This window comes from Meriones unguiculatus, chromosome 12, assembly GCF_030254825.1.
Source record: "Meriones unguiculatus strain TT.TT164.6M chromosome 12, Bangor_MerUng_6.1, whole genome shotgun sequence".
In the NCBI taxonomy this organism is placed as follows: domain Eukaryota; kingdom Metazoa; phylum Chordata; class Mammalia; order Rodentia; family Muridae; genus Meriones; species Meriones unguiculatus.
The window spans coordinates 62,373,911-62,390,727 of record NC_083360.1 but is presented as its reverse complement, the minus strand read 5'-3'; the positions used below and the strand labels follow the sequence as shown (position 1 = coordinate 62,390,727).

At 40.3% G+C, this 16,817-nt stretch overlaps 1 protein-coding gene across 16 annotated transcripts in view; it reads left to right on the top strand.

The window, feature by feature from the left end:
* Frem1 (FRAS1 related extracellular matrix 1) overlaps positions 1-16,817 on the top strand; it is a 160,659-nt gene that overhangs the window by 60,929 nt on the left and 82,913 nt on the right. For 15 of the 16 annotated variants that reach the window (XR_009585142.1, XR_009585140.1, XR_009585141.1 and 12 more), the window contains 5 exons: positions 1,795-1,888; positions 5,294-5,546; positions 13,682-13,876; positions 15,135-15,320; positions 16,394-16,590. Coding sequence is in view for 10 of the 16 variants with exons in the window: in XM_060365784.1 (XP_060221767.1) it covers positions 1,795-1,888; positions 5,294-5,546; positions 13,682-13,876; positions 15,135-15,320; positions 16,394-16,590 (925 nt within the window). In the remaining 6 variants the exon portion in view is untranslated. Of the gene's footprint in view, positions 1-1,794; positions 1,889-5,293; positions 5,547-13,681; positions 13,877-15,134; positions 15,321-16,393; positions 16,591-16,817 lie in introns of those variants that run through there. The other variant, XR_009585144.1, reaches the window with a different exon arrangement.

Here is a 16,817-nt window from a genome sequence, read left to right as displayed (position 1 = left end):
GCCTCTTGGCCTCACAGTAGGCAAGAAACCTTTTCACAAAATCAAGGAAAAAAAATCTCTGGAAAACAATACAAACCCCTTAAAAGTAATAGTCAGGCAAACAGACATACTAATTTTTCACTTGCCAAATCTGACAAATGGAAATCTCACTCCTCTTTAGTGGCGTGTTGTAGGAAGTGTTTGTCACCAAATGTTTAGTTTTGAGCCAGGAAGTTCACTTAGGACTGAAAGCTTTGTACAAGATGGAAACCTCCATAGCCTAGTTATGTCACAGACTCACATATTTTGTGACCTCTTTCAGTATTCATCAATTCCAATTAAGATTTTCCTATTTGGTTCATAGTTTGCATTTTGGAATCTCAACTTCTACCTACATGCTAAAAAGGACTTTTGTTTAGGCAACTTTGGGATGAATGGTGAACAGAAAAGGAGAAGTATTTGCTAGAGTTCTATGTACACTCACCTTTCCAGAGAATGGCAGCTAAGATTTTTTAAAGTCATTTAACGTCAGTCGTCAGGCCTGACGCGGCACCCCATTCTGTTCTCAACGTTGCAGAACTAAGCACAAAGGTGCTGAGGCGTTTGCTAAGAGCGAGAAATGAGGAGTTAAAGACCTGCTTATCTCCACCGCCACGCGTTCCGTGTGCATTCTCAGACACACTCAGCTGCTCTAAGGATAGTAGCATTGTGGAATGGATCCGCACACTGTAACTCAGAGTTATTTTTGACCAAACAGTAAGCGGCATGGGGAATCAGCACAGAGGATAGTGTATGTGAGAGTCGGGGGGATGGCAGAGGGTGTGCCTCCCCAGCCACTGGAATTAAACCCATTACCAACCTATTGGTGACCCATTTTGAATAAGATACAGTCCCTTCTGTTCATATAACAATATCATATAGCATACTGTCTGCTGAAACTTTTGTTTTCAAATTCTAGGGTGTAATACCATTTGTTAGTACAAACAAATCATTGGTATGTTAAAAAAAATGGCCCAATTAAATTCAAGAGCTACTTGGAATTAGCTGAGCATCCCTGTAGTAGGCTAGAGAGTATGTGAAAAGCCTAGAATTATACACTTTCTTTAAAACAAAAAAACCTGGCTGAGAATTAAGAGGATGATAGGGCCAAGGGTAGAGCAAATAAAGGCATTTTAAACCCAAGGAGTTGGGAGACTCTTTACCAGCTGTGGTAAAGAGCTTATAAAGGGAACATGGACTATGATGGTGTTGATACCCGGGTCATAGACCAAGGCTTCAAAGAGGAGTGGGACAGCTCAAGAGCATAGGAGGAAAGCTGGAAGGTACAGGGATCACGACATTCTCAGAGTGCCCTGCCGTTACATAGATACCAGGCCAAGGACTTCCCATTATCACAGAGGCCATTGGAAGACTTCTTGTGGAATTTTATTTTCAAGATTATTTTAAAGTACCTGTGTCTGCGTGTTTTTAGTGCATGAATGTACACAGTGTAAAAACAGTTCAGGGTTTTAGGTGTTAAGCTGTCTCTCCAGCTCCCAAAAGGCTGTTTTTTTTTTTTTGTTTTTTTTTTTTTTTTTGATTTGGGGACAAATTACCAATGCATACATGTTTTCCCAGGTAGAACAATTTTACATTTAGGGATCTTGAGTGGTTACACATCTTTGCATTTAGAATTAAACTACTTTCTTAAACCATTTATTTATTTAAATGGTTATTTATTTAGTGGAGTCACATTTATGGAAGGTTGCTTACGACATGTACCTCCTTTTACACACATGTATTTTTAAGATGTTAGCTTCCATAATATCCCTGCAGGTATCAACATGACGGCTCTGAGGTTCTTCAGGATGAACTATTCTTGGAGGTCACAGATGGCACAAATTCAGCAGAGTTCGTTCTACACATTGAGGTGGGTGGAAAGCTTCATCCCCGAGACATTTGAATGTAAACTTGCTATTCTGGGAACCTCACACGGTCCCCAAACAACTTAACATACATGGATTCCAAAGCGAAAGGTTGCCAGCTACACCTGTATGGAGCTGGAGCCAGGCGAAAGAGACAAAGGTTATACTGGTGAAACAGACATATTCATTTCTCTTTCCTCCCATACCCCCCACCCCAGAAAACCTAAAGTTAAAATTGCTCAAAGATTAAATCCAGATACTTAATTTTAAAAGTGATCATTTCTCTATATAAAATTTGTCTAATAATTTTGAACTATGACCCTCAAGCTAATCTAGCAGCTGGGAAGACTGTCCCAAACCACTGGGCTTCTCTTTGCTTATGGAAGAAGCATGCATAAGCCCCACTAGAAATGTCCATACCACAATCCTGGAACGTGCTCTGCTTAAAGCCATTTTCTTCTTTCCTTTGACAAATAAAGACTGCTGACAAAGTTGAGGCATGTTCAAAGGATGTCTGAGAACTTGGTGTTTCTGTGCCGAGAGGGGTCCCCAGTCCGTGAGCATCACATGTATGATTTACAAGTGTTCACAGTCGCTGATGGAGAAGCTTATCGTGTTCCCTGAAGGGCCATTGAGTATTCGCATTGCGTTCCCTTCCATCTTCTCCTGTTTGAATCTGGCCTAGATTTTTAGTGATAGAAAATTTCTATGTATTTGTATGATATTTTGTAGCTTCTCATTAATAAAGAGCGTTAATATCTATAGATTGTTTTAAAGGACAAAGAAGAAATTATCTATAGTTAGTCTAACTAAAAAGATAGGCCCCAGGTGAGTCTGCAGTTGGTTCAGAGTTTTGAACTCGATGATGGAGTGCAAAGCATGCTTCCTCATCACGTGACTGTGATGTGCTTTCCCCTCCTTTTTTAAATGTAATTTTTTATTTATTATAGTTTATTCATTTTGTATCCCAGCTGTATCCCCCACCCTCATCCCTTCCCAATCCCACCGTCCATCCCTCCCTCATCTCCTCCCATGCCCCTTCCCCAGTCCACTGATAGGGAAGGACCTCCTCCCCTTCCATCTGACCCTAGCCTATCAGGTTTCATCAGGACTGTCTTGCATAGTCTTACTCTGTGGCCTGATAAGGCTGCCCCTGCCCCTGCCCCTGCCTCAGGGGGACGTGATCAAAGAGCCAGCCACTGAGTTTATGTCAGAGACAGCCCCTGTTCCCTTTACTAGGGAGGCCATTTGGAGACTGAGCTGCCCTGGGCTACATCTATACAGGGGTTCTCGGTTATCTCCATGCATGGTTGGAGAATCAGTCTCAGAAAAGTGACTGTGCTTTTACCTGGCTGGTCTTGATGACTTTCTTTGGCAGGTTCTATGCACAGCCTGTCTCTCACTTTCTCCTCAGGCCTCACAAAGGCCTGTGATGTCTCCATGGGAAGCAGGAGACCATTTCAGCTTCAAGAAGGAATGTTTTCTTTCTGGCAAACTTTTACATACAAAGAAAGATTCTGAGTTATTTTTACATTTTTTAAGACCACCCCAATCTTATTTGTTGAATCTGTCATATATGACCATCCCATTATATATGGCGAAAAACAGTGCATCTTGGCGAAAGAAACCATTTATTGCTTCTTTTGAAGTTACAAGACATAGTTTCAGAAAGCCAGACAAAACAATTTTGGACAGTGTTGTTTGTGATTCCTTTTTTTCTTTTTTCTTACAATGACTATTCAGTTATCATCCATGTGAGTAAATCCATAACATTTCTTAGAGTCAAGAAAGATGATGTAGGTCTTTACTGGATTCACACGGAAGATATGAACAAAGATAGTTCTTCTTCATAGGCCAAAAGGAAAGCACACAACTGCAGTTTTTAAACCTTTGATGAGATAACTAAGCCAGAGCATCTTCGCACTCACCCTGTTCCCTTTATGGGGAGCATCAGCGCGCTGCTCTGTGTATTTGTCTTGCAAAGTTCTATTCACTCACTTATTTATTCAACAGACATTTAATAAGCACCTTCTGTAATGTGTGTGGGATCTTAAATACATGCTTGTAGAGCAATTATGAACAAGATAAACGAGCAGGTTCCTGTTATTGATGCTACAGACCAGGCATGATGGCAGCCGCTGACTGGATAATCACAAGGATAATTGATCAAAATATATGTGTGGTTTTTGAACAGGAGCATAAGTAATGGAAGCTTCTTAATTAGCCTGAGTGATCAGGAAACCTTCTCTGAGGTAGAAATTAATTGCACAAAGAGAGAGAGAGACAGGATGGGCTGGGCAAGCTGGAGGGGTGAGGCAGAGACCATAGGGGATGCTGAGGAGCGTGTGCTCCGGGGAAAATGGAGTGGGTGGTGAAGGCAACCACAGCAGGCTGCACCAGAGACTTCTGGAAACTTGGGGGGAGCAGACGGGACACAGAAAGTCCTTGCAGGCCAGCAACTTGATGTTTTATGAAGATCACTTTGTCTGAGGTATACGGAAGGTTGGGTAGGGCTGAAAGGATACATACTTGACCAAATCAAACAACATAACAGCCATAAAATTAAATTAGCCAACAACCAACCAACCAACCAACCAAACAAACAAACAAACAAACAAACCAACAACCAATCAAACAACCAAGCAAACAATTGATGTTTGGGGCATATTGATGTGGTCATGAACTCCAAGGAAGAATTTCCTCTGTTCACATCCCATAGATGCACATTTTCTGATTTCTGCATGCTTTTTTTTTTTTTTTTAATCCAGAGAGCCAATACAACCCCATGTTGCTTTGTTTTTCTTTCTACTTGAGGCTTCATTTTTATGAATGTGAGAGAAGAACATTTTATCAAGCTCAAACCTGGAGCTGATCGTTTAGTCATGGAGTTTAACCTACCACTCAAGCCATTTGACATGCTGCTGTGGCTTACTGTGGACCCAAAAATCTCTGTGGGTGGCCAGAAGCTGAAGATGAAAGAAAGCTTTGAATTACCAAGTAATCTGAAAGGAAAACAACTTTGATGCTGTGAATGTAAATACATCAGACCACCAGGCCCAGAATTCTTCTAGACTGTGTGTGAATTTAATGAAAGAGGTTACATGTTAAAGTGAGGACTGTTTTGTATTGCATTTCTGCTTTGTCTTCTGAAAACAATGAGTGCTCCGAGTTTCCCAGCTATAACCAAAGACTCTCATTCCTGCCTAAAATGTGTCTCATGTGGAGCATCCCTTAGCTGATGGAGAAAGTCAAAAGACTCAGGATGCTTTGGCCAAATTCCATGGCTATTGTTCCATGTGTCCAGAAGATGAAAAATGCCTGTCACTGTGACTGTGAGCTATGGCTTGCCAGCTGGGACATTCGTCACTTCTTTCTTTTTCTTGAAAATGTGTTCTTTTGTTCCTGCTTAGGTGTTCCCTGTGAACGATGAGCCACCTATTCTAAAGGCTGACCTCATCCCCATGATGCACTGCTCAGAGGGTGGAGAGGTGACTATCACCCCTGAATACATTTTTGCTACTGATGCAGACAGTGAAGACTCGAAACTACTGTTTCTGATTTCCCAAGAACCTCAGTATGGGGTGGTGAGAAAGTCTGGGATCCAGGTGAACAGGTTCTCTCAGGAAGATGTCGCCTCAGGGGCTGTGACATACAAACACACAGGTGAGTGACAACCTTGTGCCTACTGAAGGCATTTGAGAGAGTCCTAATTCCACCCCATATCATGGGCTCCCATAACATTGCAATCTCTTTTTTTCCATTTTTATTTTTTTTGTAATCCATTTTTTATTGTTTATTATTATTAGTTAACATTGCAATCTTAATACTTCTTTTTTCCTCTGAAAGATAAAGCTATAGCCTGTACTCCAGTTGGTAAGCATGGTTGCCGTGGATAGAGGGACTCTTGACCTAAGTATGATAGTGAATTTCAGAGAGTGGAGAAGAGAAAGAGTAGCTGTCATTTGCTGCACTGTCTAAATGCTCCCAACGCCAAGTTCTTCTTTTTTAGTCAGTTTGAAGACTCTTGCTATTTACCTTTCAGATTTCTAAATCATGCTGAAATTCCCAAGCAAGTTGATTAAAGCAAAATGACATCATTACTTTTAAAAGTCTAAATGGCCAGCAGCCAGCTTCCAATCAGTAACCAGTCTTCCTCTAGGTTCTCAAAAAGCAAGATGATGTTTTGCACTTTTTATGACCTGTTTCATGGTACAGGTACAGCTTGTAAGGTCTGGGTTTCCATTGATGCTATCTCAATATATTGTTACTCAGTTGACATTTCTTCTCACCAGGTGATGTGTTCAACTAGAGAAAATATTAACTCTAAACACATGCTTTTAATCCTAGCCTTTGGGAGGCAGAGGCAGGCAGATCTTTGCGAGTTTGAGGTCGCCTGCACTACAGAGTGAATTCCAGGACAGCCAGGGCTACACAGAGAAAACCTATCAAAAAAAAAAAAAAAAAAAAAAAAAAAAAAAAAAAAAGAAAGAAAGAAAGAAAGAAAGAAAGAGAAAGAGAATATTACCTCAGTATCTGATATTTGCCAGGCACAGCATTGGGCCCCATAGGCCACAGTGGAGTGCCATCCAGGCTGTGCCGAAAGACTGTTAGCTGAGTGTGCAAATAGAACCCTTTCATGTGGAAGGATGACCACAACACACTGGCAGTTCATATTGCTCTTTCTTGTATATCTTCTTTTCTGAATATTTTATGTCAGTTTGACATAAGCTAGAGTCATTTTGGAAGAGGGACTCTCAGTTGAGAAAATGCCCCCATAAGATCAGGCTGTAGGCAAGCCTGTAGGACATTTTCTTAATCAGTGATTGATGTGGGCAGTCCCACCGCTGGACTGGTCATCCTGGGTTCTGTAGGTATTTAGATCTAAGTTAGTAACTTTTGCCCGGAAATAGCATCATGGATTTCCTCTTGCTGGAGTTAGTCACACACTACCACAGTTTTCCCAGTAACAGTCTCTTTAGACTGGAAATCCTATGCAGGAAGTAAGAAGTCCTAGAAAAGCTAACTGAGTGGGGCACTATGCTACTTACCTTTGTGTCACTGCAACAAATACCTGACAGAAACAATTGATGTGAAGGAAGACATTTTATGCATTGTTTTCTGAGTGTATTCAGCCATTCACAGCCATGAAGTCATGACAGAGAATCTCATTTGGTGGCAGTGGCATGAGGCAGAATCTTTTCATATGATGACAGCTCAAGAAGCAAAGAACAAGACTGGAGCCAAGGGCTGGACTGTCACTTTCAAAAGCCCACCTATAGTTACCTACTTTTGCCAGCTAGCTCCTGCCTCATGAGGTTCCATTAATTCCCAAATATTACCTTGAACTGGGAGACATGCCTCCTTGAACTGGGAGACAAACCTCACAGATTTTCCTTTAAAATTGGAGTGCATGCACCTCCATGATATCTTAACTCTTGAATTGTGTGTGCTACTAAAACCAGTACCATGTTGACAAAGCCAAGGTCGGCTACCATCTTAAGTAGTTGGGTGGTCCTGGACCATGATGAAAACAGACTCTGAGTGACTGTGAGGCAGACTCTTGGAAAACATCTTCTGAGACAGTCCTGCTAAAGTATGGCAGTACAGGCTCCAGGAACAAAGAGCCATGGCTATGGACAACCAGATGGCTGCCAGTGTAAGAACACAATCAACAAAAACCAGGACATCATGGCTTCACCAGAACTCCCCTGCCCCCCAAATCAATGGATATTCTAATGCAGCTGAAACACAGGAAAATGATCTTAAATCGATGATTATGCAGTTATTAAAGGCACATAAAGAGGAAATGGACAAATCTCTCAAAGAAATATGGGCAAACACAACCAAACAAATAGAGACCATCTTTGGCAGACAGAATCCACAATCAAACAGGTGAAGGAAATGAATAAAATCATTCAAGACATGAAAACGGAATTAGAATCAATACAGAAAACACACCAAGAAAACTCTGGAGACAGAAAACTTAGAGAAGAGATCAGCAACCACAGCAACCACGGCATCACCAACAGGATACAAGAGATGGAGGAGAGACTCTCAGGCATTGAAGATAAAATTGAAGAAATCGATACATCTCTCAAAGAAAACAAAAATGAAAAAGTCCCTGACAAGGACACTATGAAAAAAATGAAACCTAAGAATAATAGGAATAGACAAAAAAGATTGTAGGCTCCAAGGTCCAGAAAATATTTTCAAGAAAATCATAGAAGAAAAATTTTCCAACCTAAAGAAAAAGATGCCTTTAAACTTAAAGAGGCTTACAGAACACCAAATAGACTAGACCAGAAAAAAATTCCTTCCACCATATAATACTCAAAATGCTAAATCTACAGAACAAAGGAAAACATATTAAAAATGGCAAGGGAAAAAGGGCAAGTAACATATAAAGGTAAACCTATCAGAATCACATCAGATTTCTCAACAGAGACTATGAAAGCTGCTACTTTTTAAAACTGAAGCTACTTACCCACACTTGTTTTGTTTATAGTTTACAGCATATTCTTTTCCTTGACAAACTACATATTTTACATCATCCTCATCTTCATTTTGCTCCTAATCTTCACAGTAAAGCTGGGTAAAAACAGCCAGTAAAAATTCATGCCACAGCCTGAATGCTATGCTGTCTTAAAATTTCTTCCACCAATGATATTAATCCATTACTCTTGAATTCAGCCTCACTCGGATTTTTAGGACATGACAAAACATAGACAGATAGGCTATGTAGGCCAGGCTGGCCTCAGGCTTATGCTATCTCCATTGTAGGTCACAAATAGTCTTACAAGAAAGGGGCTCAAAGACCAATGGTTATTGTTTGTTTAACAATCCCAACGTCTTCAGCAGGTTCTCAAAGGTCAGGTAAATTATGGTAAGATAAACCATATTCTCTTATATTGTCTTGCAAATCCTAAAAGGCAGGTTTACAAACATCTGAATCTCTTCTTATGTGATGCTCACATAAAGAACTGTTAGTTAATAAGTCCTAGAAGGACACTGTAGGAAACAATTTCACATAGTTTTTTTTTTTTTTTAAAGTTATGTTACATTAGAAGGAATACTCAATTTATGGGGTATTTTAAATGTTACATTTCCTTAGAATGCTCATGTCTTTACTCCACTGGTACTCATTTAAGCACTGGTTGGATTGATATCAAGAATCCTGGCACTAAAGATCTGATGCCTCAGTGACTTTTCTGTTTCAATCATTGCTTCAGTGTTTTGATTAGTTTTGTCACCTGAACCGATTAGTTTTAACTGTCAGCTTGACACAGTTTGGAATCACCTGGGAAAGAAGTCTCAGTGAGGAGTTTTCTATGTTAGGCTGGCCTGCAGGCATGTCTTTAGAGAATTGTTCACCCTTAGAGGAAGGTAGGTCCCTATGGTTGAGGACGCTATGCACTTCAGACACAGGACTCAGAGGGCCCTGAACTGGAACTTCCCTGAAAGCCTTCCCCCAGAGGACTGTCTTTCACGGTACCCACCAGGAGGTGCCTTGGAAGCTTCCAGAGAAGGGAAGTAACCAAGAGTTCTACCCAGCTATGACTCCTTTACAACATGATATTCCCAATGGTGTAGTAGTGACACACATACCTTGGTGGTAACCAACAGATTTTTAATTGGACTTAAGACCCTCTCAACAATAGGAAATCATGCCTGGTGCTAAAGACCTAGACAACTACCTAGGACTAAGTAGGAGAACTTACAACTGCGTCACTAAACCGGCACAATTCCTAAAAACAACCTAAACATTTGTTCTTATGTCTACAGATAAGTGTAGTCTTCACCCCTCACTGAGGAGACTACTTTTTGTAACAGATGGGGACAATTATAGAAAACCACAACCCATTAAAATGCAGAATTTTTGGAGCCCAATCCCACCTAATGCATCTACAATACAGTTCTAGCTCAGGGATCATTGTGGAGGAGGGAGATGAAAGAGTTTAAGAGCCAGAACAGAAAATCTGCTGTGTTGTGTTAGAAAAGCTACACCGATGTCTCATCCACACGGTTACCTAAACTTGACCTGAACAAGCATCATTCCTGTAGACGTGCTAACTTGGAAAGAAGAAGTCTTATGTGGCCTCCGCTTTAGACGATCCTAGACAAAGAACTATAGACAACTAAGGAATGCTGAAAGTGGGAGAAATGGTCTTCCCGAGGGACGGGTATGCCAAATGGTTGTGTAATACAAATAGTCAGCCCTGAAAACATATAAATAATATCATACAGACGGAACAGATTCTATTATGTATTTAGGAACACAGTCACACACACACAATGAAAAAAGAAGCCATGGATTTGAAAGAGAGCAAGGAGTCTTTATAGCAGGGTTTAGATTGAGGAAAGGAAAGTAGAAATGATGTATTTGTATTACAATCATGCATTGATCGTATCCATTTATCCTCTTCTACAAAGGATCTTTCTCTCTTCTTTCTCCCAACTCCTGTCCCGAATACACTTCTCTGGCTATAAAAGTCTCTTGTCATTTGTTTTTCTTTCCCTTCTCCTCTGGCTACTCTCCACAATTCCATTATGTATGTCAACAAAACTTGAGTTGTTGCTTTCCACATCTGTCTTGTTTCACTTACATAATGTTTTTTGAGTTCTGCCCATGTTGCTGTGACTGGTATAGCATAAACATTTCACGTTTCCTTTCTCTGTGCATCCACTGAAGTCTGTCTGGAGTGGGCCCACATTTTGACTATCACGACTAATGCTGCAATAAACATGGAGATACAAGTATCTTTTTGGTATAAAAATTTACCTACTCAGGGTATCCAATGAAGAGTGGGATGTTGGGTTACGCAATTCTGTTTCTCAAGGACTCTGCATAACATTTCCCATAAAATTCCTATTATTTTACATTTCTTCTAATAGTGTTTATTTTTCTCTGCATTTGCCATTTATTGTCTTTTTGGTGATGGATGTTTAGCTGAATAAGATGATAATTCATGGTTTTGACTAACATTTTCCTGGTGATTAATAAAATTACATACTTTCTGATGAGAATTGGATTGACTGAATCTCTTCATCCCTTTGGATAGTGTGATAATATGATATCTTTTTTATTTTTTATGTTCTTATCATTTCTTTCATCAGTGTTTTATAATTTTGTTGTAGAGTTTTGCCTTTTAATTTATTTTTTTAAGTATTGTGAGTGTGATTGCTTTCTTAATTTTTATTTCACTGTGTTTACCATTTGTGATTAGAAATGCTACTTTAAAAAGAAAAGGAAAAGAATGCTGTGTATGTGTGTGTGTTGGTTTTGTTTTTGCATAATTAACTGAACTCATGTATAAGTTCTAAGTATGTTTGATGGAGTCTGCTATATCTATAAATAGGAATAATTTAATTTATCCTTTTCATTTTTGGTGTCTTTTCTTTCTGTTATATTTCTTTTGTTAAGATTTCTAGTACTATACAGTAAATAAGAATTGAGAAAGTCTTAAGTTGTGTTCCTTGATTATATTCCATTTGAATATAATATATAATATATATATTATATTCCATTTGAGCCTTCTTAGTGACTGGCTGCTCAGCCTGTCCTACAGCTGTTGCTGTAAATGAAGCTTGGGCTTATGTAAAGCAATCAGGTGCTGAATGCTATGCTGCCCCTTTCCACTAGATTCTCTTTTCTTTTAGGATGTTTTTCTCTCTGTTTCTTTCTCCTACTTCCCCTCCCTGCAGGCTCCACTTCCACCTCCCAGGTATTTACCTGGAAGGCTCACTCTTCCCTCAGGGCACAGCACAAGGCCAGAAAGACTTAAGGTGCTCCAGCATGCGCAACCGCCCCGGGGCACTGTCATCTAGCACTTGCGTCTTTTTCCCAAACTTAAAACCTTGTAGCCTATCCAAATGAAATAGAGTCATCACTTGGTATAGCCAGGGGATGGGTTTCAGAAACCCCACATACCAAATTCCATGAATTATCAAATCCCTTCCAGAAAAAAGGTCTAGTATGTCCCTATAACCCATGAAGAATTCACATACTTTCAACACTCATTACATCACTTACAATACGGAGGCAGATTGTGGTATTTTTTGTTTGGGGAATAATGACAAGAAAATCTACATATTCAGCACAGATACATTTTCTCCAAGTATTTGCTTAAGTTTCCAGATGTGTCATGTGTAGACACAAAAAGCTTTTTTGTGTGTGAAATTGCCATTTAGTGGGTAAAAATGTTTGCACAATAGCAATTTCAAATGGCTCAGCCTCGTGCATGCATACATCTGTGGTGCTCTGACCACATTGCCCTTGTTTTTCTCTCATTACACGGTAAACAACACACAGTAGGGCTTTTGACATTAAACATGTTTCAAAAATGCCTTTTGGAGGAATAAAATGTCTACTTTTTCTCTGCTGTAATGTTCAAGGAACTAATTATCTCATAGTAGGAATTAAATAAATGTTTATCAAATGAGTAACTGATGGGTAAATATTTTCAGTCAACTTTCTCTTTATCATCAGTATGATAAGTTAAGACAGTTAAGAGGTTTTTTCTATTCCTGCCAAAGGTGAAAGATAATGCTTTCTTTTATTGAATAATATTTTAATTAACTCTTTCAAAATCTCATATAGTGTATTTTAAGCGTACTTACCTCCTCTCCTCACCTCCTCCCAGATCCACTCCTACGTCTCTGCCCACCTATCTCTATCTATGTATGTATCTATATGTCTGTCTACCTGTGCTTAATGTATGTATGTATCAATCATCTATTTATTTGTCATCTATCTATCTATCTATCTATCTATCCATCTATCTAAACCCTTAAGTCTAATTTGTGCTATCCAAATACTCCTGGATGTGGAACCTGCCCTGGACCCTTTTCCACTTACCAGGGGTCATACTCTTAAGGGAAACTGACTCTCTCTTTTTATCAACAGCTATCAAGCTAATGGTTTCCATTGAACTCCCTAAACTTCAACTTTCCCTTCCCTTCCCTTCCCTTCCCTTCCCTTCCCTTCCCTTCCCTTCCCTTCCCTTCCCTTCCCTTCCCTTCCCTTCCCTTCCCTTCCCTTCCCTTCCCTTCCCTTCCCTTCCCTTCCCTTCCCTTCCCTTCCCTTCCCTTCCCTTCCCTTCCCCCTTCCCTTCCCTTCCCTTCCCCCTTCCCTTCCCCTCCCTTTCCTTTCCTTTCCCTTTTCTTCTGTGTTCTCAGCATTGTTTCCCTCTTGGAACTTCAAGAATTGCCAAGAGCCCACATTCAGATGTCTTGTTGGCTGATAAGCAACTGGCTAGTGTATAGTAAAAGAAACAAAGAAATGACTGAAATGTAGATTGCTTTTCTTTACATTTATCTAACATCCTCTTGTCTCACGACTGCTAGGTGGTTGGTACACATACATTTCTACTGGATAATGCACAGGGAGGCATCATTATCCTCAAATGCACACATTTCTTAGGATAGGGCACTTTCTGCCTTTCCCTGAGGTGGTTGCTAACATCAGAGAATTAAGAGGAAGAATGAAACCATTCCCGGTCAAACTCTGGGCCTCCCCCTTGTTCATTTGTGAACTGTCAGACCCTTGTTAGACCTGTTTTGTTCCTCCATATGGTGGTCCATGGCTGGCAGGGATTTCACAAGAGGCAACAGATGGAGAAGCTTTTTTGTATTATTTTTCCTAACTATATTTAATTTTATAGTGATAAAATTGAGCTTCGTATTTTAGCCCCACAATTTTCTTTCCTTTCTTTGCAATGCTTGCAGAAAAGGTATGAGTGAAGTTGATCTTGGTATGCTCTAGCTCCGGTGTCAGGATTCAGCCCAGTTGTGTTTTCCAGGTGGTGAGACTGGCGTCACACCTTGCTTTGACACTGTTATATTGGTGGTTTCGGATGGCGAAGCTGGACCTTTGGTGAATGGCTGTTGCTACAATGGACCTGATCCATCTGTTCCTCTTCATGACTCCTTTCCCGTATACAAGCTCAACATCACGGTGCATCCGGTTGACAACCAGCCACCTTCAATTATAATAGGTGACGGTGCTGTTTCTACACGTATAAGTGTCGGCGTCACACCCAAGCCTCGCTGTAATACTTAGATGAGAAAGCTACCAAATGCAGTGATCAAATGCCATCCAGTGATCATCTCAACAGAAATATCTAAAAACACCAAATCTATAATTTAAAAAAATCACAGGGCAAAAGAATTTACCTGCTTGAAAATTCATGTACTTCCATATATGAAGAGAATACAGCAGCATGTGTGTGTGTGTGTGTGTGTGTGTGTGTGTGTGTGTGTGCATTTGAGGACATTGAGATCCTCAAAAAAGCACTGGTTTATTTCATGTGGGAAAATACCATTTGCCTGCTGGAGAGAGAATAATTTATTTTATCCATAATAATTTCTATTAGAACAGAATGTGTTTACCACAGAGGCCATTTATATACATTTAACCTTACATGCTTTTCAGAAAGTCATCTCTTCATAGGCATTATGTATATGTTCCGTCCCATGGAAAAAAAATAAGCATATGTATGAATGTTCTTGTAATTTGCAAACTATCTCCCAAGCAATGTTCTGGAAAGGAAGCATTATCCCGGCAGAATAATTAAGCACCAAGGCATGAAAAAAAATGTTCGTTATGAGCAATTCATAATCGCTCTCAGGCAATTAACGCTCTGACAAACAGAGGTAACGGCTGATCTTGAGGAGTGCATAAACTGCATTTAGTGGCTTATCATTAAAACAGTTTGGCAATTCTTAGTTTCATTTGTCACTTCTGTAGAGACACGAGGGAAATCAGAGTTCCCTGAGAATGACTGGAGGGCTGAGGCAGAGCATTTAGCCTTGTTGCTGCCTTTCCATTATCATCCGGCTGGCTGGTATAAGAAAAAACATACAATTCCATAAGTCAAATCAAATCCCACTCGCCGCCCCTGAATATTTTCACTGCAAAGAGAATTTGTGCCCAAGAAAAAGAGCATCTCCCATGGAAGCACTTTTGCCTGTGGGATCTTTTGCATATTTGCTCTAGTTAGGATTGCAATCATGCCCTTTAGCTCTCACTATTCTGATGAGAGAACTGAGGCTAAGACATAAGTGTTTATTTTAAAATTTGGTCACATTTTTATTTACTTGCTTTGTGAGCTGCTGTGGGCACATGAGTGTGAGAGCCGGAGCTGCTTCTCTCCTCCCACCCTTACATCGGTTCTGGGGTGGGAGGTCAGCAGGCCTGGCAGCTGCTGCCTTTACCCGCTGAACCATCACGCTGGCTCTTTGTACCAATTGCAGGTAGGATGTTCATCGTGGATGAAGGCTCCTCAGCAGCCCTTACTACTTATCATTTGACTGCCACTGACCCGGACACTGCCCCAGATGACTTAGAATTCGTTTTGGTTTCTCATCCCCAGTTCGGCTACCTAGAAAACACACTCCCTTCTGCAGGTTTTGAGAAAAGTAATATGGGCAAAAGCATAGGTAAGTCGTGGTTTTCTCGCTAGGCCATGCTCAGGAAATGGGTCAGGATTCAGAAGCATTCAAGGCACCATATGCATTTAAGAGATTATTATTATAGCTGATGTGTTGAGTCTTAATCGGTTTTTCATTTTAACTCTTATCTTGACGTTTCCTATGTGTGAACCTTTATAAGTGAAATGAGTTGAAACTTGAGTTATAAAAGATGTGTCAGTATACACCGAAGTGCTCCCCTTTCCACGGCCGTCCCAGCAGCACGGTCCTGAGCTAGACTTAGCCTGGTGAGGACCACGGGGTCTTAGTCTCAGATAGTCAGCATGTTTAATGCATATTGCTGAAAAATACTGACAATATGCTGTGAGTGGTACTGAAAGTGAAACTTGAAATGTTTAAGTAGATTACATTAATTTGGAAAGCAAAATGTTTCTCAGCTACCAAAATAGCCCGTAGTAAAGCAAAACATAGATAAAAAGCGAAACCCAAATCTTCCAAGGGTAACACATTATTGGCAAATTATTTTTCAAGGTCCCTTTAAGACATCTTTAAATATGAACGAGATTAAAGATTAATCAAATTAAAGGTTATTCATCTTCTCTTGTGATTTAATTCACGTCATAGGACAATTTTTCTCTTTTGATTTAAGGCTAGCTAAACATCAAGTTAACTAATTCCATTAATGCAATGAGTTTCTTGCTGTGTGTTACACAGACAAATCATTGGTTTCCACTCATCTTATATTTCTGTCAAAGAGGTGGCGTCCTTCGTAACCTAGTGTGACGAGAACCCTGTGTCAGAAGGACAGTTTAGGTGAGGGCAGTTCTCCCTTCCTTTCAGTACGAGCGCATGGAGAGCGGCCACGAAGCTGCCTGGGTCCTGATTATCGCAATTCTGTTATTCAGGCAGATTTGAGTCCTGTCTTAAGATCCCTGATCCCCGCCTTTGTGTTGATGGCTGGTAGGTGCCACACCAGTCCTGGCTCTGGTCGCGCATCTACTTTGCAGAGAAGCAACTGTTAAAGATTGAAGCCTCCTGGGAAGTGGTGTTTACGTTCCCTGTTCTGTCTTGGTGTGTGCTAGCTTCACTCCAGTGGCGAGACATGAAGGCGCTGCACATTAACTACGTGCAGTCCAGGCACCTGAGGGTGGAGCCGACTGCTGACCGGTTCATGGTCTATGCCACAGATGGGAAGCAACACTCGCTGGAGACAACATTTCATGTTATCATCAACCCCACAAATGATGAAGCTCCTGACTTTGTGGCACAGAACATCACTGTAAGAAACATACCAGAATGTTCCTTTTTCTGTTTATTATTTTCTGTTTTATTTATTTTTTTTAATTTTTTTGCCTTGCTAACCCCTTTTTGTTGGTCCAGGTGTTCCTAATATGTTAATTTGGTGAAGCGTGAAGAAGGCAGAATCTTATATCATATAATTAATCACTTGTGAACCATTAGCCTAATAATAACAGTAATGGTAAAGATAATGTGTGTGCGTGTGTG